We start from the raw sequence: 23,657 nt of genomic DNA, 5'->3' as shown, positions 1-23,657 counted from the left end.
CTTGGAGTCTCTCGTCGAAAAGTGAGATGCCGGTCCATGTGATCCTGTCTCTTTAACAGCAGCTGCAAGTCAGTAGTGTTGAGGTATTTCAGTTTCAGCTTGGTTTGTTCTAAGAAACGAGACACTTTGCTCGAAACGAGCAGGGTCGTATGCTCTCAAACTGAGCATTGATACGTAAAGTCACTTCGCCGAACATGATCCAGTTCGTCCATTGACTTATCTACATGTTCAAGTGAAGAAAACGAAGCATTCGCTTGTGCCCAACTCACTCTATCGACACATGGCACACGGCCGCACATTAACACCGCATACGTTCATAAACACCGCTTTCTCTTCGCAAAATGTACATTGGTTCACAAGGCTAGCTTACTGCTTCCTCTCAAAGTAAGACCATTGGCCCTCGGCGGGCTTCTCGCACAGCTCTTCCCACCTAATGTGCGGTCAGTACGTGTCTACATGTGGGCCGGGAAGGGTCGGGACAACGTACACCTTGTCCTTCAGCATCTCATTAGCAAGTCTGAGTTCGCCCTCAGCGACCTGAATGACCTCCTCGATCAAACCAGCGCCAATCTCCTTCTCGGCGGCGGAGATCCTGTTTCATTTCATGTCAGACTCAGCGTGTCACAATGCTTTTCGGCGCAACGTACTGTTCGGCGGTTAAGCTGGGTTCCTTCTCAACGCGGAGGGCCTGGGCCTTCTCCAAATTCTCGGGCCTGCCATAGCCAAATGCATGCTTCTGGCCCTTCTTCTCAGCCGGTGTGCGGACACCCTCGAGCGCGGGTTCGGTGTCAAGCTCGCCGTCCCATTCCTCCTCGCGCTCATCAACCTCGGGCAACTCGCGGACGGTTACAAAAGACCTGCCGTCGGCGGTCTGCCTGACAGCAACGCCGTGCTTCTCAAAGGCGTCCGGGTTCGCATTGATCTCCTTCTGGACACGCTCCTCCCACTCCTTGAGGCCGGCAGGCTCAATCCGCTCAATGATGTTCAGGCGGCGGCGGGTCAGAGCCTCGGTGGACTGGCGGTAGACGGACGACTCGGGGAACTGGTTGAGCCGGTCGAGCGTCTTGCTGTACAGGTAGACGAGGGTCGAGCGCGGCGCAGGGTGGGTGTACAGGCCGCAGAGGCCAGTGGGGGCGCCGGGCTCGAGGACGCGCCCGACGGGCTTGACGGCGGCAAGAAGACGCAGAGCGGGCCTCATGGCGAGCGGGTGTGATGGCGGGCTGGGGGAGATGGGGACGCAATGGGCGGCGGACCAGTGAGCGGTGGTGTAAGTGTAATGTGCTTGGCGCCGGTCTGGGCGGCGCCCGTTGTCGATCTCCCTCAGTCGCGCCCGGGGCTCAGCGCTGCGGCCTCCTTTCGCGACCATCCACGCACCACCGTGTCGAACGCGGCACTCCACGCTCCCGTCGCCCGCCCGCTCTCTCGCCCACCCTCTGCGCCGTGGATGCACATCCTGCCCTCGCCCTAACCACCCGCCTCCACCGGCCCCAGCGGCCTCGCCAATCCAGCTACCTGTCCTCCGCAGCAGCCGCCCGCCATGCGCCTGCTCAATTCATTCCTGTCGCTCGCTCTGCTTTCCTCCGCCTTCGCGTCGCCTCCCACCAAGGATCCGAAGGAGCTCGAAGATGAGACCGAGGTTACCGTGTTCAACGGCAAGGAGGTGCCGCCCATGAACCAGCTGAGCACCGACAACATTGACAGCAAGATCGCCAAAGGCAACTGGTTTGTATTCTATCGCCGGGGTGCTACGCACAGCTGCTTACTCGTCCCCCAGGCTCGTGGAGTTCTTCTCGCCCTATTGCCACCACTGCAAGGCCTTCGCTCCGACCTGGCAGACCCTCTACGAGTTCTACTACACCCAAGACCCGCTTCCGGGCTCCGATTCGAAAGACGGCGACCACCTGAACACGTTCACGCGCTACTACGACTTCAACTTCGCACAGCTCAACTGTGCCGCTTACAGTGACGGCTGCGCCGCCAAGGACATCCGCTCGTATCCGTCCATCGTCTTCTTCAAGGACGGCAAGGAAGTCAAGAAGCACGTTGGCGCTGATAAGCTCAAGTTCTTTGCCGACTGGATCGAGGAGTCTCTGGAAACCATCAGACCTGGCTCTCGGCCCAAGGACGGCCCAAAGCTGCCCGAAGTCGGCGCAAAGGGTGTCGAGTCCAACGCGAAGCCCGACAAGCCCGCCAACAAGGACAAGAACCCTGCTGCTGGTGCCGCCGCCGCGAGCGAGCACAATGAAATCGCCACCAAGGCCGCGGCTACTGCCGCTGCCAAGGAGACCAGCAGCAAGACAAAGCAGAAGCCGGAACACAACCCCCAGGGCACCTCCATTCCGCTTACCGCCGAGAGCTTCCAGAAGCTGGTCACTATGACCGAGGATCCTTGGTTTGTCAAATTCTACGCGCCTTGGTGCCACCATTGCCAGGCCATGCAGCCGAATTGGGCGTCCATGGCTCGCGAGATGAAGGGCAAGCTCAATGTTGGCGAGGTCAACTGCGATGCTGAAAAGAGGCTTTGCAAGGATGCACACGTAAAGGGCTATCCGACCATTATGTTCTTCCGCGGAGGCGAACGCGTTGAGTACGATGGTCTTCGCGGCGTTGGCGATCTCATCAGCTACGCCAATGGTGCGCACGAGAGCAGTGATGGTGTTCCTGATGTCGACGCTGAATCCTTTGCTGAGTTGGAGAAGAAGGAGGAGGTCATCTTCCTCTACAACTACGATCACGCCACGACCAGCGAAGACTTCGCGGCATTGGAGAGGCTGACGCTCAGCCTCATTGGACACGCAAAGCTGGTCAAGTCCAAGGACCCCAAATTGCACGAGAGGTTTAAGATTTCCACCTGGCCCAGGCTGCTAGTGAGCAGGGACGGAAAGCCGAGCTACTACACCCCCATTGCGCCCAAGGACATGCGCGACTACAGGAAGGTTTTGGGGTGGATGAAGACCGTCTGGTTGCCAATCGTTCCGGAACTGACGTCCTCCAACGCGCAAGAAGTTATGGATGGTAAGCTTGTTGTCCTTGGTATCCTGAATAGAGAAAGGACGGACGAGTTCGAGAGCGCGAAGCGTGAAATTAAGAACGCGGCTATCGAATGGATGGACAAGCAAATCCAGCAGTTCCAGCTCGAGAGACAGGAGCTTCGCGATGCGAAGCAGCTGCGGATCGAGGAAGCGGAGGATCGTAACGATCAGCGCGCTCTTCGCGCCGCCAAGAGCATCCGCATCAACATGGATGAGATTGAGCGCAAGGAAGTTGCTTTTGCTTGGGTCGATGGTGTTTTCTGGGAGCGTTGGATCAGGACGACCTACGGTATTGATGTGAAGGATGGCGAAAAGGTCGTTATCAACGATGAAGACGTGAGTAAATGGCCCTTGAGTGAAATGGGTATCTCTCTGACCAGCATTTCCACAGAACCGCCGTTACTGGGACCAGACGTTCACTGGAAACCCGATTATTCCTTCCCGTACTTCCATTCTTGAGACGCTTTCCAAGGTCACCCGTGATCCGCCGGCTCTCACTCCCAAGTCCACCATTGGTGCCATTTCAATGTTCTTCTTCACGATCAAGCAGTTCTTGACCGGTCACCCCTTCCTGTCCGTTGGCATTATCCTTGGCGTTGTCCTCGCTGCAACCTACTTCGGCCGCGGCCGGTTCAGGCGTGGAAAGGCATTCGGATCAAGCAGCGGCTTCTTCCAGTTACCGACAGGAAACGAGAAGGATGGTCTTTTGGGCGCAGTCAATGGGGGCGCCGCTAAAACGGATTGATGAAAGGTCATGCAGCTAATGTGCAGAGAAGGGAGGTCGGTTCTCTGACTGGGAACTACGGAGATGCCTGTAGCATATACCTCGTATGTTTCATCTTTCGTCTGGTACTGAAGGGTGGGAGGTATTGTTCCCTTCGAGAGTTTTGCTGGTTTTGCGTTCGGCGTTCTGTCTGCTCCTTTGGATCGGGAGTTGGTTTGGGGCTCTCATATGTCAACCTCTTGACATAAGTTTATCTAGATATCAGTGAGAGCAGACCAGTCATGAAGACGATTGTGTTCAAATACCTATGGATACATGGAGTACGTTTCATACATAGTCGTGCCGTCAAAGATGCCATCTTTCAAAGCGGATTCCAGTGGTTACACTACCTTCCATGGGGATTATGAGCTCGTGCACAAGGCGCCAATATTGCTACTTTTGAAGCGTCGAGGTCCAGCAATTTCAAGATGACACAGCTACGCGACACAGCTGCAAGACAGCAGTCCGGCGGTTAACCGGAGCCTCCCCTAGGGTCGACACAAGCCGTCGCGCCCGGCAGCAGCTTGTCAGCATCTCGAGCACCTTGTTTGCGCAAGAGAAGACTGAAGTTACGAAATCTTCCATAAAGACTGTTAGTAGCTTCTTCGAAACGTAAATGTACAGGTGTTTCCAAAAAGCATCTACCAACCTTCATTTCATTAACGATATTAGGAATCTCCAATGTACTGGTTTCTCTAAATGTCTAAAGCGTATGTGTATTCGGATGGTCTTCTAATAGAATAGCTAAGATAACGCTTGGGAATCGAAGCTTCCATCTAATGCGATGAGCCTATTCTAAGAGCACGCCAGCCGAACTGGGCCGCCTGCCGAGGCAGAGGCAGAAGTGTGGGGAAGGCGGAGGCAGAGATAGCATTTTTAGGCATCCAGTTGGTTGAATCTTGACTTTTGATCTGGATACCCCACGGCCCACACCCGTGCAGAAGCGGACCCCGCCGAACTCCTCCCTGGTGCTTACTGCGGGACGACTGGATCCAGGACCCATACTTATTTTGCACCGTTTGGCCTGCACTGGACAGCCCTGCGCGTGCGCGAGGCGGGACCCCCACAATTCTAATCTTACTGCTGGCGACCCGCCGGACGTAGCTACGGGACGTCGTACATACATACGTCTGCCGCGTGCGTTGTTCCTGCATCGGAGGGAGCGCCTGCTTTGGCCCTTGCTTCGTTCGTTGCGGCCTCTTGCATGGACGCCGTCTCCCTCGACATCTCGCGACCCATCTGCATCAACGCCGACACCATGTCGTCCGTCACCATCGCCTCTCTCAAGCGCATCGACGCCGACGCGCTGTACGCCCTCCTCAGGCAAACGCCCGCCAGGCCGCTCTTCGCACCCTCGTCATCGTCTGCCGCTGAGCCTCCCACCACCGTGCGCTCAGACGCCGAGTCCGCCGCGACGACGACGGATCCGGCCTCGCCCCACGCGCCCATCGCCGTCATCGACGTCCGCGACTCGGACTTCTTCGGCGGGCACATTCGCGGCTGCACCAACGTGCCCACCTCGGCGCTTGACTACAAGCTGCCGGAGCTAGTGAGGCAGCTGAAGGGCACGCCGACCGTCGTCTTCCACTGCGCGCTGAGCCAGCAGAGAGGCCCCAGCGCGGCGTTGCGGTATTTGAGGGAGAGGGGCAGATTGTTGGGCGACGATGGCCACGGCGAGGGTCAGGAGGTTTGCGTGTTGGAGGGGGGCTTTGTGAGGTGGCAGGAGAAGTGAGTGGTTTCCCTTGCTATTACCATCTATCATCTCGTGCGGGAGTTGTGGGCGCGGGCGGTGGAGGGGCTGACTTTTGCGCCTAGGTACGGCATGGACGAGACGGTCACGGAGGGATACAAGAAGGAGATATGGGAGTATGGGTATTAAGGTGCTCGAAGGTCTGATGGATTGGTAACGGACGGTCTAGGCAATCGTACTGGATGCGCGTTAGAAGGGCGATGGAGGGGCCCCGAAGGCGGGTGGAAGGCGGGGAATTGGTGTTGGGGTGTGAAAATGCGCCCGGACGAGCAACCGCCGAAGGAGCACTCGAAGATTGATATTCCGAGCTCAGATGGAGAGCTTCTGTCGCCTCCCGACCAACTGGAGTAAGCGTGTGGATGGGGCCAGTCCGGCGCGAATTCACTCGCCGCAACCACGACTCAGCATGGGCGTCCTCAGCACGTCGGCTTGACCGTCTGGCATGTCACTTGATGGGAGACCCCGGTAGCAATGCTTGTGGTCATGGATATCAACTACCTGTTGGGCGGCGATCCGCCGGGGTTCGACGCGTCCACACTGCCACGCCTTCTACGCGTCATCAGGACAAGGCCTTGCATTCGCTATCACATTGCTACGACAACCCAAATACAGCTGAAGATTCAACGCGTGCCAACACATACCGCTCTTCCTGTCGCGCTGTGTTTGCTTCTAAACGTGCTATTTTTGCCCAAGCTATACGAACGCCTTCCATCCAACGCGGAACTCGGGCTCGGCATCCAATTACCACACTAGCCGCATATTCCATGGGCTTCACGCCTGAACAGCTCGCGAGGGATTCCCTCTGCTGATGGAGGGAGGGAGGCGTGGCGCGTGGACGGCACAGTCAGGCTAAGCACTACGCGTCTCGAGCACGGCACATCGAGATCAGTGACAGTCGTGTCGGCTTAGCTCCCCAAGTTCGATGTCACGCAAAACAGAACAAGTTTCAGCAACGGCGATTCCAGCTGCACAGTCGCTGGGAACAACCCTTCCGCGGCGAGGTGTGCGGGCTGGAGGGTTGGGAACCGCATAGCCCGATGCGGTGCGGCACATTCTCGCGCCAGAATCCGCAAGACGCCCACGAAGCCATCGCGCAGCAGCTGGTGCCTCCGACAACACATGGCATTGTCCTCGAAACTCACCGGAAGCCAGCAATCCCATGGCGGCCAAGTTCGGCCACACCCACGGCTACACCTACCCCGATATGGCCATCGTGAAGTTGGAAGGATGCAGACGATGTCGCATCATGGACACGACACGCGCCCCAAGCTCTGCTCCGATGGCGGTCACCTCTCGGCGCCACCTGCTGCTGCCTGCAGGCTAACTAGCTCGCGTGCCAGGCCAACATCGCGGGCAGGCAAGCAAGGCGGCCGATTGCTCATCCGCTCATCTGGACTCACGTTCCGCGTCGCGTACCCTGGACGCAGGGCCCTGTCTAGCACGCGGCCACGTCGATGGTCAGTCTGAGTCTTGGACAGCGTGAACGCATGTTTGCCCGCTGTGGGTGCATGTGTTGTGCGTCCTCAAGGCCCTGCATGAGCTACTCGGCCCGCCAGACCCCCAGCTCGGCGCTTTTTTCCCTGGAGTGTGCTGGTGCTGCAGCTGCTTCGCCTACACTTCTTTTTGCTGCCCTTCTTCACGTACGTCCACTCCCGAATCGGGCTGCGCATCCCGCGGAACCGGGTAGGCGGTGATTCGAGTCGCACGAGATCTGGTGCGGGTCCGCTCAGCGCGCTTGCCAGTGGCCAAGGGCCCTGGATGGGCGGTGTCGGCACGGTCAAGCTTTCTCTCATTTTTCTACCATCCGCCGCTGCCCACGCAACGGGCGGGCGCGTGCCGCATCCGCTCCGGTAGCAGACCCAACACCGGCGAAACGCGCTGCGACAGAAGCGAGCAAGCAGAGGCGTGCGTGCTGTGTCCTGCGGAAGATGTCGGAGATGCCGGGCCTGCTGGCGCGTGCACGGTGAGGAGGCACGCTCATAGCCGACGAGCCACATGAGTTCGTGGCCACCAGACAGAAAGCTGGACAAAGCTGCTGCCGCGTGCGGATGTGGGAGGTTGGGCAAGGCTCGTCGGAAGCGTTGCTCGTTTGAGGTGCATGGCAACCGGGACCCTTGGCTGGACTTTGCTCTTCCGGACAGTTGCTGCAGGCGAGAAGGGGCGAGCCGCCTGGAGTATCGCCGGCGGGAAGCCGAGAGGAGCGTCGCGCGCTCGCCACGTCGTCCGCCGTCCAGGCTCGTTTTGGTAATGGGATTGTGTAGGGCCCTTGGCGCACGTCCGCGCTGGCCAGCAGGAGACGCTGCGTGCAAGCGAGCCATCGAGGGCAGCCAACTGCGGGCGCCTGCGGTGATTACCTAACGACTTTGCAAATGGCGTGAGCGCGGCCGCTCGGACGGGAGGGCACTTCTAGAATCTGGCGTTGGACGGCGACGATAGGGAATAAGAAAGGTTGATGGACGTGATGGGCGGGATGGGCGCTGATGGGCCGTGAAAGAGCTAGGAATAGGAAAGGCTCGTGTGATGCGGTAGCACAACGACGCCGGCATTATAGCTGATCACCCAATAGCGCTGCTGCGAACGCGCGACGACCAGACTGGCCATGGCCCTGTAGTACGGTCGTAGTCGCCAGCACGCCGCGAGTCTGCGAGCACACCGGCCGCAGGCGCCAACCACGTCGTCGCATGCAGCCCGCGCCCTGGATGCTTGCCGCCGCTGCTTACCTATTGTTCGCAGCGTCCCGCCGCTTGGCCTGCGCGTGCCGACGTCACTGCGCTGCCAGGCCGCTCGGCGGATCGCCATTGGCGGTCTGATGAGACAGGCCTGGCGGCGAACGAAGGGTCCTTGTCTTCCCAAGTACGCGGAACACGTGTGTTTGGCGCCATGAATCAAGCTGCAGCGGCACCAACTCCGCCCGCGTTCGCTGCTTCCGCTGCCGCTGCCGCTGCCGCGCGCGCCGAGGGTCGTGGGCCGCGCAGCACTCCACGTGCAGCTGGCGGGGAGCAATGAAGAAGGTTGCGGATGGGAAGTGGCCTCTCCCGCCTGCACAGGGCACGGTGCTTGCGCGAAGGGATGGCATGGATGATGGGCTGGCACCGGGGCGGGCGCACGGACGCCAGCGAGGATGCCTTGCCGGCATCCGATGCGACAGGGGCCAGGGCAGGCAGGTCGTCCAGCTCGGTGAACTTTCCGTGTTTCTTGCGACGTTACGCCCGCGGCTGGGCTGCGCGGCGGCTGATGTTCGGCGCGCCTGGCGCAGCCGCTGCAGCGTCGCAATCACGGCGCGCGAGGCCAATATCCGGCGGCCGCGCGCGGCGCCCGCCGACGCACGGAGAGGCTCGCTCGCCCGGCGCCCGTCGGAGATAAATGCGCGCAGAGGAGCGCCTTGCCCGTTGCGACCGGCGCCGCTGTTCGCGCGGTGAGTGATGGGAGTGGGCGCCGTGGCCGGTCAGCGCCGGCTGCGAGTCCGGCCTTGGCGATGGTGGCTGCGCGCGCAATCGATAAGCGGGCGTAAGCGGGCGGACTCTTCAACAAAAAAAAAATATGGTTCATCAGCAGCAGCGGTGGGTTGGGGTATGGGCGGGCTGAGGGTCAGCGGCTGGGCCGGTGCTGGTCTGCGCTGGTTGGACCGGATCGGCAGCCACGTCCCGAGGCGTGCATGAGCGCCAGGTGCGCGTCTGCACGGATGCCTCAGGCACGGAAGCGGCCAGCAGCCAGCAGCACCAGCAGTAGCCGCCGCGCCGGGTCTGTGTGCGCAGCAGCCTAGCTGCACGGCATGCGCGCGGCGTGAATAAAACGCTCGCTGCACGGCGATCACGTGGCGGTCAGTTGCGATTGATTCGAGGCGCTCGTTTACTGCGCGGTGCGTGTGTTATTTTTCGCGGGCGACGCGCCTCACCACGCAGTTCCCACCTTCGCCCGCATCTCATCGCATCTCTTCAGATCCAGCGCCTCCCCTGCCGCAGCACGCACCCAGCGCACACCGGGGCTCCCTGATCTCGCCAGTGGCCTTCCCGCCGCGGCACTTCGACGCGGATTCGGCGGCACACTTTAGCGCAATCGGCGCGAGGACGTCACCCAGACCAACGCGAGCGCTGCTGCAATCCTTTTTCGCCCTCGCCCGCGCTGCAAAGCTCCCCATCCTCCCTCTGGCGCAAGCACGTCTCCATCGACCCTCCCAAGCCCGCAGTCCCAGGTCTCCACCGACCCCTCGATTCCCCTCCGCCCGCGCCCCCCCCAGCCAGCGCTCCCGACAGCCAGCTCACCAGCTCCACCCTTTTGCCGCGGCTGAGGCTGAGGCTGAGAGAGGCTCTTCGGAAGTGGGTCCTAGATCTGCACGCAATCCCTTCCCGTAGGCGTTGAACCATAACGCCCGCAGAGCCAGCAGACCCGTCGCGCCCGCGACTCGACCAGCGCGTCCAGAGCCGTGCGCAGAAGCTCTCCAGCACCGCGTGTTTGCGCTGCCCGCTCAAGCTCTGCTGCCCGCCGGTCCGCTGCCCGCTGCTCGCTCCCACGCCGCCCGCCGCTCGCCAAATCCGACTCCCGAAAATTTCTCTCGGCCTGCGCGCCGAGCGAGTATCATCCCACCTCGACTCGTCCCGCCCAGCGCAAAACCCGAAACCCCCACCATCCATCCGCGCAAACTTCCCACCATCTCCACCACGGCCGCCTCCCACCTCTTTTCTCATTTCACAAGCTCCCTCTCTCCCGCGTGCGCCTTAGTCTAAGCTCGATCGACGCCGAGCTGCAATTTAGCCTCCCGCCCCCCGACGGATGTGGACTGAGGGTCGGCCTCCGACAGTGCGCACTTCGACCATTCGTCCTTGATCCACCATATCATGGACGATCCTTTTCACTCTACCGCCAGCTACCTGCATGGAATCCCAACGCCGTCTGGGACGCACTCCCAGCCGTTGACGCCGCACCAGTCGGCGACCTTGCCGCCGCAGCGTTACCGCGCGCAGTCGGCTTCCACGCACCAGCTCCCCCCACTGCCTCCACTCGGCAACGCGACCCAGTTCTCCACAAACACCTACGGGAGCGCCCCCCAGACTCCGCTGACTCCGCAAACCCCAGCGACGTCAGCCCCGTCTCTCACACACAACCGTTCGCTGCCTACCATTGCGCCGCACCCGCCGCTGCACACCAACACCTCGAGCTCGTACTTCCTGCCGCACTCAACTGCCCTGTCCAACGGCCAGTCCCTGGGTGGCATCTCCTCAAGCGCCCACGCGAGCAACCCGCATGCCATTGCCCCCTCGAGCATGACGGCCTCGCTCCAGGACATCCGGCCCATGCCCGCGGGCGGCATCGGTCTGCCTTACAACTCGTCGCATCTTCTGTCGCAGCCACCGATCTTGCCCAACCAGGAACCCGAGCCGATCCATGTCGTGGGTCAGCAAGGCCGGCGTGGCGTTCTGCCTACCGCCAACGGCCGACCGGCTCCCGGTAGTGCTAAGGCGACCCAGAACCTGACCAAGAATGCCGACAACAAGTACGAGTGCCCGCACTGCAACAAGACGTACCTGCATCTCAAGCATCTCAAGCGTCATCTTCTCCGACGTAAGTGCTGCCCACCGTCACGCCTTCGATCTCTGCTAACCTTTCGAAGACACTGGCGAGCGGCCGTACCAATGCCACCTTTGCAAGGATACGTTCTCGCGAAGTGACATTCTCAAGCGCCACTTCCAGAAGTGCTCGATACGCCGCGGCAACCCAACCGGTCAGAACCATTTGGCAAATTCCCAAGCTCACCTGAGGAAGAATCGCTCCGCTCAGGGGTCAGGTGATTACAGTCATCTCACAGCCGTGAATGCGCCCCCACCATCATACTCGAACGGTGGCTACACCAACAGCATGGTCGGCAACTCAGGCTTCACCACCGAGTCGCCGGGCAGCTATGCTGAGAGCTTGCCCTCCATGTCGGCTCGTACCTCGCGTGCGAACAGTCTCATGCAGCCGCAAAGTAACGGCGTCAACGGCGTCAACGGCATCCACGACCCTCAGCGCAGAAGCATTTCGCACATCGATCTCATCAACAACAACCGCATGAGCTTTGATGCGAACGCTCATGACTTCAGGGCAAACAACAACGTCCCCGGGTCGCTTGCTGGGCAGATGCCCAGTTACACAATGAACCACAGCGATCAGTTGAACCACCAGTTCAACAACTACCAAGCTGTGTCGGGCGCTAACATGCACTCAAATATGGCGATGAAGGCTGACGACAACAACACAGCCATGTTCAACCGCAACGGCATGACTGACATGAACAACACTCAGAACGGCCAGGGAAACGGCATGGGTTGGGATAATAATCCTTACCATCAAAATGGACAACAGGACGCATTCGGCATCTCGACCAGCATCGCTCAGGACCCTGTTGCTATAAAAGCCGAGACAGATATGAACCAGAACACCTTCAACCACGGCTCCGGTGAACCTACGCCGGACGGCATGTTCAGCAACCTTTATTCCAGTGCGTCGGCTTTCCCCAACACAGATACCGTGTTTGAATCTTGGGATTTGAGCTCTTCTGATCCTCTGCAGAATAAGGCTGAAGCTTTGATCGCTTTCTGCTTCCCCGGCGGGACGACCCTCCTTCAACCGAATGAGGCACAAGCACTCGACGTCCTGAGGAAAGTCTCAAGGCTGGAGAACATGAAGTCCTTTTTGGAAGGGTTCAAGAACTTTCAGGAACATTGGCCGCTCATTCACATGCCGACCTTCAACCCGGTCGAGGCTGGCAACGGTCTCCTTCTCACAATCATTTGCATAGGCGCGGTTTACTCAAAGGATGAAAATATTTTGCAGGTTAGGGCGCTCATGGAGTTGGTCAAATCTGCCATTCAACGATCTTTCCGTGTTTGGAGCCTTGTCGATGGCCCGAACCACAACGCCTCCCCCACCCCGAATGCGACGACCGACATCGAGGAACTTCAGGCCTTAGTTTTGCTTACCATGGCGTTTCTGTGGCACGGAACTCAAGAGCAGCGACAAAAGGCCAGGGAAGAGTTTCCCACGGTGGCTCTTGCAATGCGTCAACTCGAACTGCTCGCTCCCGTCAAGCAAGGCCAGGAAGGCTTCAGCATTTTACATCACGTTGGTGCCGAGGCTGAGCCTGGTCACCTGCAGCAGTGGAAGTGGGAATCGTGGGCGATGCAAGAGAAGAGGTCGAGGGTCATGTACATGGCCTTCCTCCTCGACTCTGCCCTGGTCATGTTCTGCAACGCTCGCGCACAGTTCGACGTCTTCGAGATCCGACTTCCACTACCCTGCGACGATGCAGCTTGGGAGGCTCGCAATGCTGGCGAGTGTGCCGACGCGCTGGGCCTTCACGGCCGTGCTGTGCAAGAGAGAAAGAACGTCACGGGCAGCCGCCAGCTCAAGCAGTACAACATCGCAGAGGTGCTGAGGATTTTGGTACAGTCAAACAGTGAGCTGCCGGCTCGCTCGACCAACATCTACTCGAAGTTCATTCTCATCCATGCCCTGCATGTCCACATGTGGAGCGCTCTCCGCCAAGCTTCTCAGCACGCCACTGCCCCCTCGAGCATCTTGATGAACAGCCTTCCCTCCAGCGGCTCCAGTACCCCGTCACAGTCCGAGTTCAGTGGTCTCGACTCTGGAAGCAGCAGTGCTAGCGCCAGCGGCACAGTCACGCCTGTCGATAACATGGCTGCCCAGAATGCGCAGCAGGCTCTCAAGATCGTCAGCAATGCACTCGAGAAGTGGAAGCGCAGTTGGGAAACCGACATGGAGAGGCAATATGGTCCGAACGCACCCCCGCGAAGAGGTTATTGCAGGGACGGCATCCACTACTATTGGCTTGCCAACACAATATTACGTCGTCGCAGCAATGACTGGCTCAAAATGCATGCCGACCAACGATTCCAGCATACAATCCATGTCCTCAAGCAGATCAAGAACTGGGTTTACTCCGAGCAGTACAAGACTGGCCAGGAACCAGGCGCAGTGAGCGACATGGATAACAATTACGCTCTGGAAGATCTACTCTCGGACATGAAACTCCTGTTCGCACCTGTCGGCAAGCAAAACACAAACTCTCCACACGGGATGATTACGAATGGTACGGCGTCCAACCGTGCAAGCTTCTGATAAGCACACCGCGGTATTCTGTGTCGCTTGATGCGACGGCCACGACAACGATCACGAGCACGCGAAGCCAGCCTGCAGATTTACAACAATCACGACCGCACATCGCCTTTGAAGAACATTATAGAAGAGACCGGCGTTTTGTGTGTCTAGCCATGTTCCAGACGTTCCTTGGGCGCTTTGAAAAAAACTCTTGTTCTTGTTATTATTTCCTTTTCGAAAATCAAAAAAGTTCATAGACCGGGACAGACCCCCGACGGGCCAGTCCCTCATTATGGTCATTCAGCATCTTCAGCGGCGCAGGCGGATTTTCTCTTTCCATCGCACTTCGGACGGGCGTTTTTTTCACGGATCTGTCTTCTTCCTTTTAACAGGAGTCGAGCGGTGTGGAACTGCGCATCGTCTTTTTTGCTGCATGCATGGAGCTGTTTCCCTATTTTCACGTCTCCATTCATTCCATTTCCCTGGTGTTGCACAGTTTCCCTTGTTTCCTTGCAAAAGAGAAAGAAAGCATTATAGAGCGGCGCGTGTTGATATGGCGAAAAACACTGCTACGACTTCTGAGAACGAAAGCTTTATGACAAGACAAAAGAAACAGGGAATGTCGCTATCTGATTTTTTCCTATTCTTTCTTCATCGGCGAAGCCCTTCCTGGAATTGGTTTCTGTTTGTTCGATTCTCAACCGTCTCTTTTCCTCCTTTCGGACAGATTGTTTGATGCAAGTTGAGAATGGAAGTAGAAACCGAACGAAGACTATCGCGCAGATGCATCTGGTGGGCTGGGCTTCTTGCCAGAGAAGGAGAGCTCAAACGCTCTGGGTTAGAATTGTTGTGGGTAGCAGGAAAAATGAAATGTTCAACTAGTACCACGACTTGACTATCTATGCTGTTCCTTGAGGTTGATACAACGCACCTTTGGCCATCCGACACTGGTCACTTTGCGCTACTAAGTGCGGATAGATAGTGGGCATGCTGAGGCGCCACATGGACGTTATTATTCCTACCGGGGAAGGTTCGCTGCTGGCCATGATGGCAGGATGTACTCACCTCACGTCTCGCCCGCCTCACTGCCGATCTCAATATAAACAGGCTTGCCGAAATCACTATCTCTCAGTACATGTCTCCATGAAATTGATGCATCCGCGGACCGAATTAACACATGGTGCGTCGAAGCGGACGCGGGCAGCGCGTGCTTCCGAAATGCTAAGAGAAACAAGGTGCAGATCGCAGAAGAATGCCACACGAACGAATACGTATATCTTGTATGTAACAGTAACGCGCCACCGACGCCAAAGGTCCCCTCGCGCGCCAATCTAAAGATAGATCATTCCCAAAATAGGTCACCGGTTGGATAGTCAGCCGGCACTTGCCTTCCTTGCATATTGAGACTATTGAAAGCTGGTTGTGAGTACTAGTATCTATCGCCTCCCGAGCTCGGCTTCGCTGCCGTCGGAACTGTCGAGGATGATCTTAGTGTGGTCGGCTGGGTCCTTCTCAGAGTCTTTTTCGGCCTTTTTGTTCGTTCGACGCTGTTTCTCGATACGGAGCTCGTCATTGTTGATGATGCGGTAGTTGAAACTGTAGCCTGGGTGCATGACGGTAAGGACGATAACGGCGAGGGAGCAGAGGCTGTTGAGGTTGCCAGTTAGCGTTGCTTCTTTGCACTTCATATCGTAACACCATATTGATCAAAGACGAGAAGGTGACGAAAACGAAGGATTTGAACACTTCTCCAACCTCCACATATCCGTCTGAATGGTTACTTCTACCGCTCAGATATGAGATACGATAGTAGTGTTTCTCCTAGAATTACTTCGGGAGGGGTAGAAAATGTTGTACTCCACTAGTGTCTGAGGGAGTTATGAAATAGGTCGTAGGAGGAAAAAAAAACCTACGTTGAATCCAGCACGATGAAGGCAACCTCATCTTGCATCACTGGGTTCTTCCATCCGCCCGCCATTTCAATGATCCGGTAGATGCACCGCGCCAGTATCGCTGCGAATGCCACCCCAAGGCCGATGACGAACACTTTGAACTTCGAACTGGCTCTCAGCTCCCGTGTCCCTTCTTTCAGAACGCTGGGGGTGTTTTGCGCACGCCATGAGCGGAAAGCAAAATCGAGAGACATAGCGCCAAAGATGACGAGGGTGAAGACTTGAAAGACTAGCCCGGCCATCATCATGTGGTCGCCAATATCGAGCTGCGACATGTTACCGTCAGATGTCGCGGCGGTGCCGCCGCCCGCGGCCTGCAGGACTAGCGAAATTAGGTCACAAGTGATGAAAATGTAGGTATAGTAGCGAGCAGGGAAACGGGAGAGCGAGGGACTTGTCGCAAGAACACTTTTGCATATCTGGTCAGCAATTGCGGACGCATGGATGGAAACACTCACAGATGCTTGAGCATAAGGTACACGGCCGCGGCTAGGAAGGCTGGTGCCAATGTGAGCGTGCATATTTGCAGGTTGAAACCGGGCTGGCCGAAGGGGTTATCGTGTAGCATGATGCGTCCTGCGTGCCCGATGCTTTCGGTGAAGCAGCCGCACATCATGGCGAGAGTATATGTCCACGTACGGTATCGAACACCTTGGATGAACTGCACGATGAAGGCAGTGCCGAAGAGGGCAACGAAGAAGGCATTGGCTGGGATGCTGGGGCGGTAGCCGTAGATGGATGCGCTGACCGGGCAGGTTTCCAGTGTGCAGTCCATTGGGACGTCTTCGTCAGGGCTGTGGCAAGATGAGGATATCTTATGGTGGCCTTCAGGTGTCAACGACCAGAGAAAAACGAGGTAGCTTGAGCGGACACTCCAGGAGCTGGGTTGAAGGATCAAATCTTGAAGGAACCCGGTGAATTGTCGAGTGATTCAAGTTCAGAAGAGGAAGTTGAAAGGAGTATATTAGTGAAAATAAGACTCGTGGTGGTATATTCAGAAACACAAATCCAGATGGCTTCATGGTCGGCCTGCCCATATATACAGAGCCCCGTGGAAACAGCATTTCCACGTCCGCCCATAGCCTATTCGCTGCGGACAGATGTTGCTCCAGCAAGAAATCTTGCAGCAGGTGGTACGTAGCGCCCTGGTGCACAGGTGATTAGCTCCCACAAGCCCACTCGGTGCTTGGCATTCAAGGCATTTCCCGCCTACTTGTAAAGAGACAGCGTCACCACAAAAGAAAGCCAGGGCAGTTCATAGGCCAGCGATCCTTCGCCCTCCCGAACGCGAGGCAGAGTGCGCCGCCAAGGATAATGACAAGTACCAATCGTGCACCCCAGGAATCGATCATAGTTAGAGGCGTCGATCTGGGAGATGTATCGAAGCTTTCTCCGTTGGTATTTGAGCTGTCGGGCGAAAGTGTGCCCGGCTTCGGCCGCATCCGGTAACGGTGGATGATGGTTGGGGCCAAACCTCCGTGGTGCTTTTGAGACGTGGCTGTGCTGCAATTGTTTCAGTAGAACAAACGGTGCGAGGGGAACCACCCGGACTTACCTTGCCAGGATGGCCGTTCAAATTGAGTCAAGCAGTGTGTAGAAAGGGCACTATATGCGGGGAGTCCATGTTCGTCCAAGCCTTACAGCGTCAACGACTGTGTGAATGCTCAAGTCTGTTCTGGACCTTTGGTTTGGAGGATCGATAAAGTTGCGGCGTCGTCATCGCTTAGCCCTTGCTCATTGGCGCGCACGTTGGATATGCATTTGGTATAAGCCCATTTTCCTTCATCCGTTGCCTAGCGTCAAATGCTTACGGCCGAAGCGGAGGAATATATATGCAAAGTTTCCTACGTACCGGAAGTTGGCTTGGGTGAACGTGGTGTGCGCGGTTTCCGGATGCTCCGAGCTACTATGAGGATGATTCGGTGGGCTTGGAGGTTTGGTGCCCTACATTTTGCAGGGCTTGTTGACTTTCGTTGTGGAAGGTACTTTTACGCGTGGAGCTCGTGAAGCTGCAACTCCGTGTGACTCTTATACAGCCTAGACTTTGTATCCGAAGATGCTCACACAGTAATCCCTACTCTATTAAAAACCATGCCCGCAAACGGGCAAACCACCAGCAAACATTAAGTGAGAAAGTAGTCAGGTTTATAAAAGACTACTAGATAGCTAGATTCAATGGAATTTGCGATCATTTCAACTCCTTTCTCACCCGCACACGCTCCTCTCTCCTTTTTGATATTTTCATTGTGGTCTAAAGAAAAACGGTGCACCGGTGCCTGAACGCATGGCCTTTCACCGAAAGCGGACCCGAAAAGTGTCCTTCAAACCGCTTCCATACTTTTTTCAGCTCACTCAATATTTCTTACCGATGTATCCAGCACCTCTAAATGCCACGGCTGCCAGGAAAAATGCAGTAATGGCCATGGCAAAGGTAAACCACTCGGCGGCCCTCAAACCCGAGAGGAAGGCATGATCAGTCATCTCAACATCCGAGCCACCCACCGCATTGACATCAATGCCCTTCTCGGCAGCAATGACGGCCGTCTCGATGGCGGTTGCGATAGCTAGACCAATGGCGCGCCCGATCTGGCCTACAGAGTTAATCAGGGCGCCGCCCAGGGCCTGGTCCTCGTGGGGCAAGGATTTAGCGGTAAAAAGGGTGAGGCAGGGAAAGAGAGTGTCGGCACCGAGGACTGCAAGGACCATGGCCGGGAAGCCGTAGGCCCAGTAGGTGGTGTGCACAGGGATGGGGGTGGCGAATAGGAGCGCGGAGCCGGACACACAGAGAGTACCGAACATGAGGATGTAATTGCCTGGCACGCGGGACAAGAAGAAGCCGGTAGCGAAGGCGATGATGATGCCGCAGACACCGGTTGGGATGAAGCGAAGGGTAGTCTGGATGACAGAGAGGCCGAGGTAGTCCTGGAAGAAGTAGGTTGCGAATATGAGGTAGTTGTTGAAGGCGGCGAAGAACAGAAGCATGATGACCATGGCAGCGGAGAAGCGCGTATTGGCAAAAATGGAGACTTTCATGAGAGGGCGGCGGCTGGTGTGCGTTCCGAGGTAGCGCTGCCAAAGGACAAAGAGGAAGAGGATGGCAATGGAGGCGACGATGAGCGTAGGCACCCAAGGCGTCGTCCAGCCCACGACGTTGCCTTCGGTCAAGGCGAACATGAGAACCATGAGGCCGACAGTTACCAAGACACCGCCTATCCAGTCGACGGTAGACTTGACAGTCATGTTGTTGGGGTTGGTGATGGGAGGCGGAGGGATGACGAAGATGCCTGCGAGAGTGAGGAGAGCGGCAATTATACCCAGGATCCAGAAGACCCATTTCCATGAGGCATACTCGCCAATGACGCCGCCCTGGCGATATCAGATGGGTGTTTCGCAAATGCAAGAGGGAGCATACCATGAGATTGCCGAAAACCGAGCCAAGAGGGGCCCCTGCGCCGTAGCACGAGAAGGCATAATTCTTGCTTCTTCCAGGAGGAAATGTCACCCCGAGGATGCCAATGGCAGTAGGTACATTTGCGGCGGCACCCTGCTACGGGTTAGCTGTCTGGCTGCAAGCCACAAGGTGTGCGTACGAGTCCTTGCAGCCCTCGAAGTGCGTCGAAGCCAATCTCGTTCTTGACAAATGGCAGGGCAACGGTTATGACGGTCAACCAGGCAGAACCCCAGATAAAGATCAGGCGCTTGCCATACACATCTGCCGCTGGTCAGGAAACGCAGGTGAGACGGGGGTAACATCCGGAACTACCAGCCAGTCTTCCCCACAGCAGCAGAAAGCAGCCAAAGGTGAGCGAATAGGCCGAAACAATCCACTGCTGCCGACTGTCGGGAATGCTCAGGTCTCTGCCGATGGTTGGCAGGACAATGACGGCAGCTTGCACGCTGACCGTCTAGGCAGTCGCGAGCCAGTCAGTAGTGGCCCTCTTTCTTGCTGGCGCTCTGCACGTACGTTAAGGAAGGCGGCCCCGGTGACAGTCAAGACCAAGGACAGCAGGCGGAGCTTGGAATGCTGCGGCCAGTCGTGTTGGGCGGGCACGGGCGCTGCTTGCTCTTCGCCGACATCACTGTCACCCCTCGGTGAGACGTCGTCCTCCCGAGCACTGCGAGTTGTTTGCTGCTTCTTCTCATCTTCGGCGGCATCATTGCCGGTAGAGCAGCTGGCAGCCTCGATGTCGCTACGGGAGTCGGATCGGGTCACGGCCAGGGCGGGGTCCATGGCGGCGCCGACTTTTGGGGTAAACGCGAAAGTCTGGGGAAGGACATTTTGTAGGCGGAGGGGCGGGGGAGGATGTATATCACACCGGGACTGCGGCGACGAAGCCGAAGCGGCGATTGCGAGATCCTGCTGGCGTGCGGTGTGCTTGTGTGAAGGTGGCTTGCCGAAGCGAACGAACACGGCACGTGAAGGCGGGAACGAAAGGGCCGAGTTTTTGTGACGTACCTAGATAGGTAGCTAGGTCCCCACTTGTAGTCGCATTTTTCGCCAATACCTAGTTGATTTGTAACTCGCAATGGTATTCTTACGGTTAGAAGGGAGTTAAAGCCCACGTGCGAGTCGCCAGCTCATCCCAGCTCCATCCCAGCTCCATCCCAACTCCATCCCAACTTCTCTGTGAGCGCTACTGCCACAACACCAGCCATTGGAACCCATCACGGGGAGCAGGTGTTTCCGACAGCCCCTCGGTCGATGCTGATTTTCCAAAGGATGCTGACCCGCAGGCGCAGGCAATGTGGCATGCGGACTAAACAGTTCGATGTCCGAAGGCGAGCTTCAAAGACGCCGTTGCCATGGGCTGACAGGACTTCGACTGCCTTCCAGCACCGGGCCTTCGATCACCGCTTACAAATGTAGAGCACCGAGGGGCTGTTAAGTCCGTTTGCAGATGCCGAATCTTCTATGACTTCATCGTTAAAACGGGCCCGGCTGCCCGCCTCGGCTGCTCCTCAACACACATCGCTTTCTGGACTTCTTCACTATGGGTTTCAGCTACAACAAGGTGCTCCTCATTGGCGCCACCTCGGGCATTGGCGCTGGCCTTGCCGACAAGTTCGTGCAGGAGGGCGTCAAGGTTGTGGCGGTCGGGCGCAGGAAGGAGAAGCTCGACGCCTTCGTGGCAAAGCACGGCGGCGACCAGGCGGCGTCGGTCGTCTTCGACATCACCAACCTCTCCAGCATCCCCAGGTTCGTGGACGAGGTGACGGCGGCACATCCCGACATTGACAGCGTCTTCCTGAACTCGGGCATCCAGCGCGGCATGAACTTCACCAAGCCGGACAAGGTCGACCTGGGCACATTCGACCTGGAGCTGACGACAAACTACACGTCTTTCATCCACCTGACCAAGTACCTGCTGCCCTTCCTGCAGAAGCAGCACAATCCAACCAGCATCATTTACACCACGTCGGGGCTGGCGCTGGCCCCCATCAACTTCTGCCCCAACTACTGCGCAACCAAGGCGGCGCTGCACCACTTTGTGCTGGTGCTGCGCGAGCAGATGAAGGACGGCGGCTTCGCCAGCCTCAAGGTCATCGAGGTCTTCCCGCCGGCGGTGCAGACGGAGCTGCATGATGCCGACAAGCAGCCGTACATCGAGAACGGGCGGCAGCTGGGCATGCCACTGGCCGACTTCATTGCCGAGACGTGGGAGGGCTTGGCGAACGGGCGGGAGCAGATCCCGGTGGGCACGTCGAAGATGAGTTTCGAGGGCTGGGAGCAGGAGCGGCAGAAGGCCTTCCTCACGACCAACCAGCACATGGCGGGGCTGCTCCAGGGCTTCTACGCCCACTGACGGGAGCTAGCGGATGGCGCACGGGACACTGTACATACATAGACGAGTGATTGACCCAAAATACAATCCGCGCCTGGACTTCGGAATTACGAGCTGCGGGCGTAGGCGGCCCGGAGCAGGCGTCGTTGTTGTGCACAGCCCCAGTTGGGCGCGTTGAAACCGTCTCTCCCTCGCGGCGCACGACGCTCGACTTTATCATCAACCACCCACGCACCGCTCCAGCTTCCCTTCAGGCCCGGCGATCTCCCACTGCCTCAGACCCGCAACCCGAAGCTCCGACGCCCCGCATCGCGCCCCACCGCCAGCCATGGAGCAGTTCAGCGTCGCCATGATGAACCGCGCCGTGCGGAACATCAAGACAGTACGTGCCCCTCCGCTCGCCTGGCACCGCCGCCGCTGACCTCAACCCCGTCTAGGAGCTCGACTTCCTCTGCGACGCCGGCCACATCACACCCGCCCAGTTCAACACCATCGTGTCGCAGCTGCCCGACGCCGCCCCAAGCCGCGCCTCGTCCATCGCGCCTGTTGCGTCGCCTCAGCCTACTCCCGCCGCCGCCGCGACGCCCGCCCTCCCCATCCGCAACAGCACTCCCGTGAGCGCCGCCCCTTCGCAACCGCCCGCCCACAACGAGAAAGTCGGCTACTACGCCAACAACCCCACCCCGCCGCCCCCCGCCTATGCCGCCGCACCGCCTGCTCCCGCTGCTCTCTGCACCGCCACCGCTCTGTACGCCTACAGCCCTACTGATGCCGGAGACCTGGCTCTCCAGGCCAATGACCGTGTCCAGGTAACCGAGTACATGAACGGTACGACTCGCCCATCCATGTTGCGCCAGGCGAGCAGGACAGCTAATCAGCTTCGCAGCCGAGTGGTGGAAGGGCCGCAGCGAACGCACCGGCCAAGAGGGCATATTCCCGCGCTCCTACGTGCGCGTCGAGGACTCCAAGATGCCTGTCGCCGGTCCCACGCCCGCCCAGCAGAGCATGGGCTACGGCAACATGCCTATGGCCGTCACTCAGGGCGGCGACCAGCAGAACGGCCAGCCGAGCAAGGGCGGGGAGATGGGCAAGAAGGTCGGCAAGAAGCTGGGCAATGCCGCCCTCTTCGGTGCTGGTGCCACCTTCGGTTCCAACATTGTCAATGGCATCATGTGAGCGGCGAGCCCGCTGGTCTGGGACGCTGTGCGACTGTGTCTATACAAGTGGTTTGCAGGCAAGAGGATGGAATCGGGCTATCTAGGCCGGACACAATGGCGTTAAAGGGGGCGCTTCTTTTCGTTGTACCGCATTTGGGGACTCTTAATAAGGCCGAGGCTGCAATCGCCATTGATTCTTCAGGTAGGAGAATTTCAACTTTCGAATACTATTCCTATCGCTACTCGCCATTCTCTCCGCTTAGTCTTGTGATCGCCGTCTGCTGACTGGAAGTGCTCGTCTGGTTGCAACAACACCTCATCTATTATCCCAACGTTCAAGTCATTGGCCTCCAGGTCTCCACTAGTCTGTGTGGCCCAAGCTTTACCCCGTGGCCCCCCATCTCCAGTATAGTCGCCGTCTCTTGTCGAATAACAACGTAACAGAGCAGGCTTATGCGCCTCTCTCCGCCGTCGGAAGCCTGGAATTCCTCTATTCTCACGGCCAGTCCCTTTACTCAAATTCCACGGGCGAGCCTACCTACCTTCTCCATCGTTCAGCTTCTACTCGGTCTTCTGTTTCACTACTGCGCATCAGGCAAACCGCGTAAGGCTTCTGCAGAACACCCAAGGTGGCGACTACGCCATGGGTTTCGAGAACCGCCTTCATGGCTAAAACCAGGCACAGCAATGACGGTAAGGGGAGAGGACACCGCCCTTTTTCGTTCGCTTCCACCTCGAGAAGCAAATGGAGGTTGGCCATGGGCATGGCTGAGGGACGATCACATCCCAGCTGCTGCTTGCCAGCGCGTCAGGGTTGAGGATGGCCCGAGGGGTCTAGCTCGCTCTTGTCCGTGCTTAGGGTGGGACGTGCCGGCACGCGCTTTCGGGCTGTTGGCAGGCGGCTAAGAAGCGTATTCTTTAATAACCCGGTCCCGCCAACGGAGGCCGCCCTCGCCAAGACGGCTCTCACGCCAAAAAGGGGACCGAAGCTGTGGCATCAGGCAGTAGTAGTTGCCAGGTATGGTTAAGTGCCATTGGTTCGATCCGCTTAGTACTGCACTGTCCCGCCCGGAGAAACATGGATTGAAGCTACTGCCCGAAAGCCGTTGGACTCATGGCACATTTG

The 23,657-nt window shown here is 57.9% G+C and overlaps 8 protein-coding genes across 8 annotated transcripts; 5 read left to right on the top strand and 3 right to left on the bottom strand.

The window, feature by feature from the left end:
- Window positions 1-366: 366 nt before the first annotated feature.
- Window positions 367-1,198, bottom strand: SLS55_003382 (uncharacterized protein; the record flags this gene model as incomplete). The annotated part of the gene is made up of 3 exons (XM_066774857.1): window positions 367-430; window positions 488-592; window positions 648-1,198. 3 exons carry the CDS (start codon window positions 1,196-1,198, stop codon window positions 367-369), a joined length of 720 nt encoding a protein of 239 aa, XP_066634976.1.
- A 339-nt stretch (window positions 1,199-1,537) lies between these two features.
- SLS55_003381 (uncharacterized protein) lies at window positions 1,538-3,777 on the top strand (the record flags this gene model as incomplete). Its single annotated transcript, XM_066774856.1, has 3 exons — window positions 1,538-1,722; window positions 1,775-3,368; window positions 3,424-3,777. 3 exons carry the CDS (start codon window positions 1,538-1,540, stop codon window positions 3,775-3,777), a joined length of 2,133 nt encoding a protein of 710 aa, XP_066634975.1.
- Window positions 3,778-5,053: 1,276 nt separating this feature from the next.
- On the top strand, window positions 5,054-5,527 carry ibp1 (Cdc25 phosphatase Ibp1; the record flags this gene model as incomplete). The annotated part of the gene is made up of 2 exons (XM_066774855.1): window positions 5,054-5,058; window positions 5,134-5,527. The coding sequence occupies 2 exons, from the start codon at window positions 5,054-5,056 to the stop codon at window positions 5,525-5,527; spliced, it is 399 nt and encodes a 132-aa protein (XP_066634974.1).
- A 5,279-nt stretch (window positions 5,528-10,806) lies between these two features.
- SLS55_003379 (uncharacterized protein) lies at window positions 10,807-13,660 on the top strand (the record flags this gene model as incomplete). The annotated part of the gene is made up of 2 exons (XM_066774854.1): window positions 10,807-11,104; window positions 11,154-13,660. The coding sequence occupies 2 exons, from the start codon at window positions 10,807-10,809 to the stop codon at window positions 13,658-13,660; spliced, it is 2,805 nt and encodes a 934-aa protein (XP_066634973.1).
- A 1,415-nt stretch (window positions 13,661-15,075) lies between these two features.
- Window positions 15,076-16,366, bottom strand: SLS55_003378 (uncharacterized protein; the record flags this gene model as incomplete). The annotated part of the gene is made up of 4 exons (XM_066774853.1): window positions 15,076-15,286; window positions 15,553-15,999; window positions 16,050-16,167; window positions 16,231-16,366. 4 exons carry the CDS (start codon window positions 16,364-16,366, stop codon window positions 15,076-15,078), a joined length of 912 nt encoding a protein of 303 aa, XP_066634972.1.
- Window positions 16,367-17,943: 1,577 nt separating this feature from the next.
- SLS55_003377 (uncharacterized protein) lies at window positions 17,944-19,822 on the bottom strand (the record flags this gene model as incomplete). Its single annotated transcript, XM_066774852.1, has 5 exons — window positions 17,944-18,957; window positions 19,004-19,135; window positions 19,182-19,303; window positions 19,355-19,496; window positions 19,556-19,822. The coding sequence occupies 5 exons, from the start codon at window positions 19,820-19,822 to the stop codon at window positions 17,944-17,946; spliced, it is 1,677 nt and encodes a 558-aa protein (XP_066634971.1).
- Window positions 19,823-20,582: 760 nt separating this feature from the next.
- SLS55_003376 (uncharacterized protein) lies at window positions 20,583-21,395 on the top strand (the record flags this gene model as incomplete). Its single annotated transcript, XM_066774851.1, has 1 exon — window positions 20,583-21,395. The coding sequence occupies one exon, from the start codon at window positions 20,583-20,585 to the stop codon at window positions 21,393-21,395; it is 813 nt and encodes a 270-aa protein (XP_066634970.1).
- A 307-nt stretch (window positions 21,396-21,702) lies between these two features.
- PIN3 (protein that induces appearance of [PIN+] prion when overproduced) lies at window positions 21,703-22,550 on the top strand (the record flags this gene model as incomplete). Its single annotated transcript, XM_066774850.1, has 3 exons — window positions 21,703-21,756; window positions 21,812-22,202; window positions 22,261-22,550. The coding sequence occupies 3 exons, from the start codon at window positions 21,703-21,705 to the stop codon at window positions 22,548-22,550; spliced, it is 735 nt and encodes a 244-aa protein (XP_066634969.1).
- Between the last annotated feature and the right edge of the window lie 1,107 nt (window positions 22,551-23,657).

This window comes from Diplodia seriata (assembly GCF_021436955.1).
Source record: "Diplodia seriata strain FDS-637 chromosome Unknown scaffold_3, whole genome shotgun sequence".
Classification (NCBI taxonomy): domain Eukaryota; kingdom Fungi; phylum Ascomycota; class Dothideomycetes; order Botryosphaeriales; family Botryosphaeriaceae; genus Diplodia; species Diplodia seriata.
The sequence above is the reverse complement of the archived record's forward strand: the minus strand, read 5'-3'. Positions and strand labels throughout refer to the sequence as shown.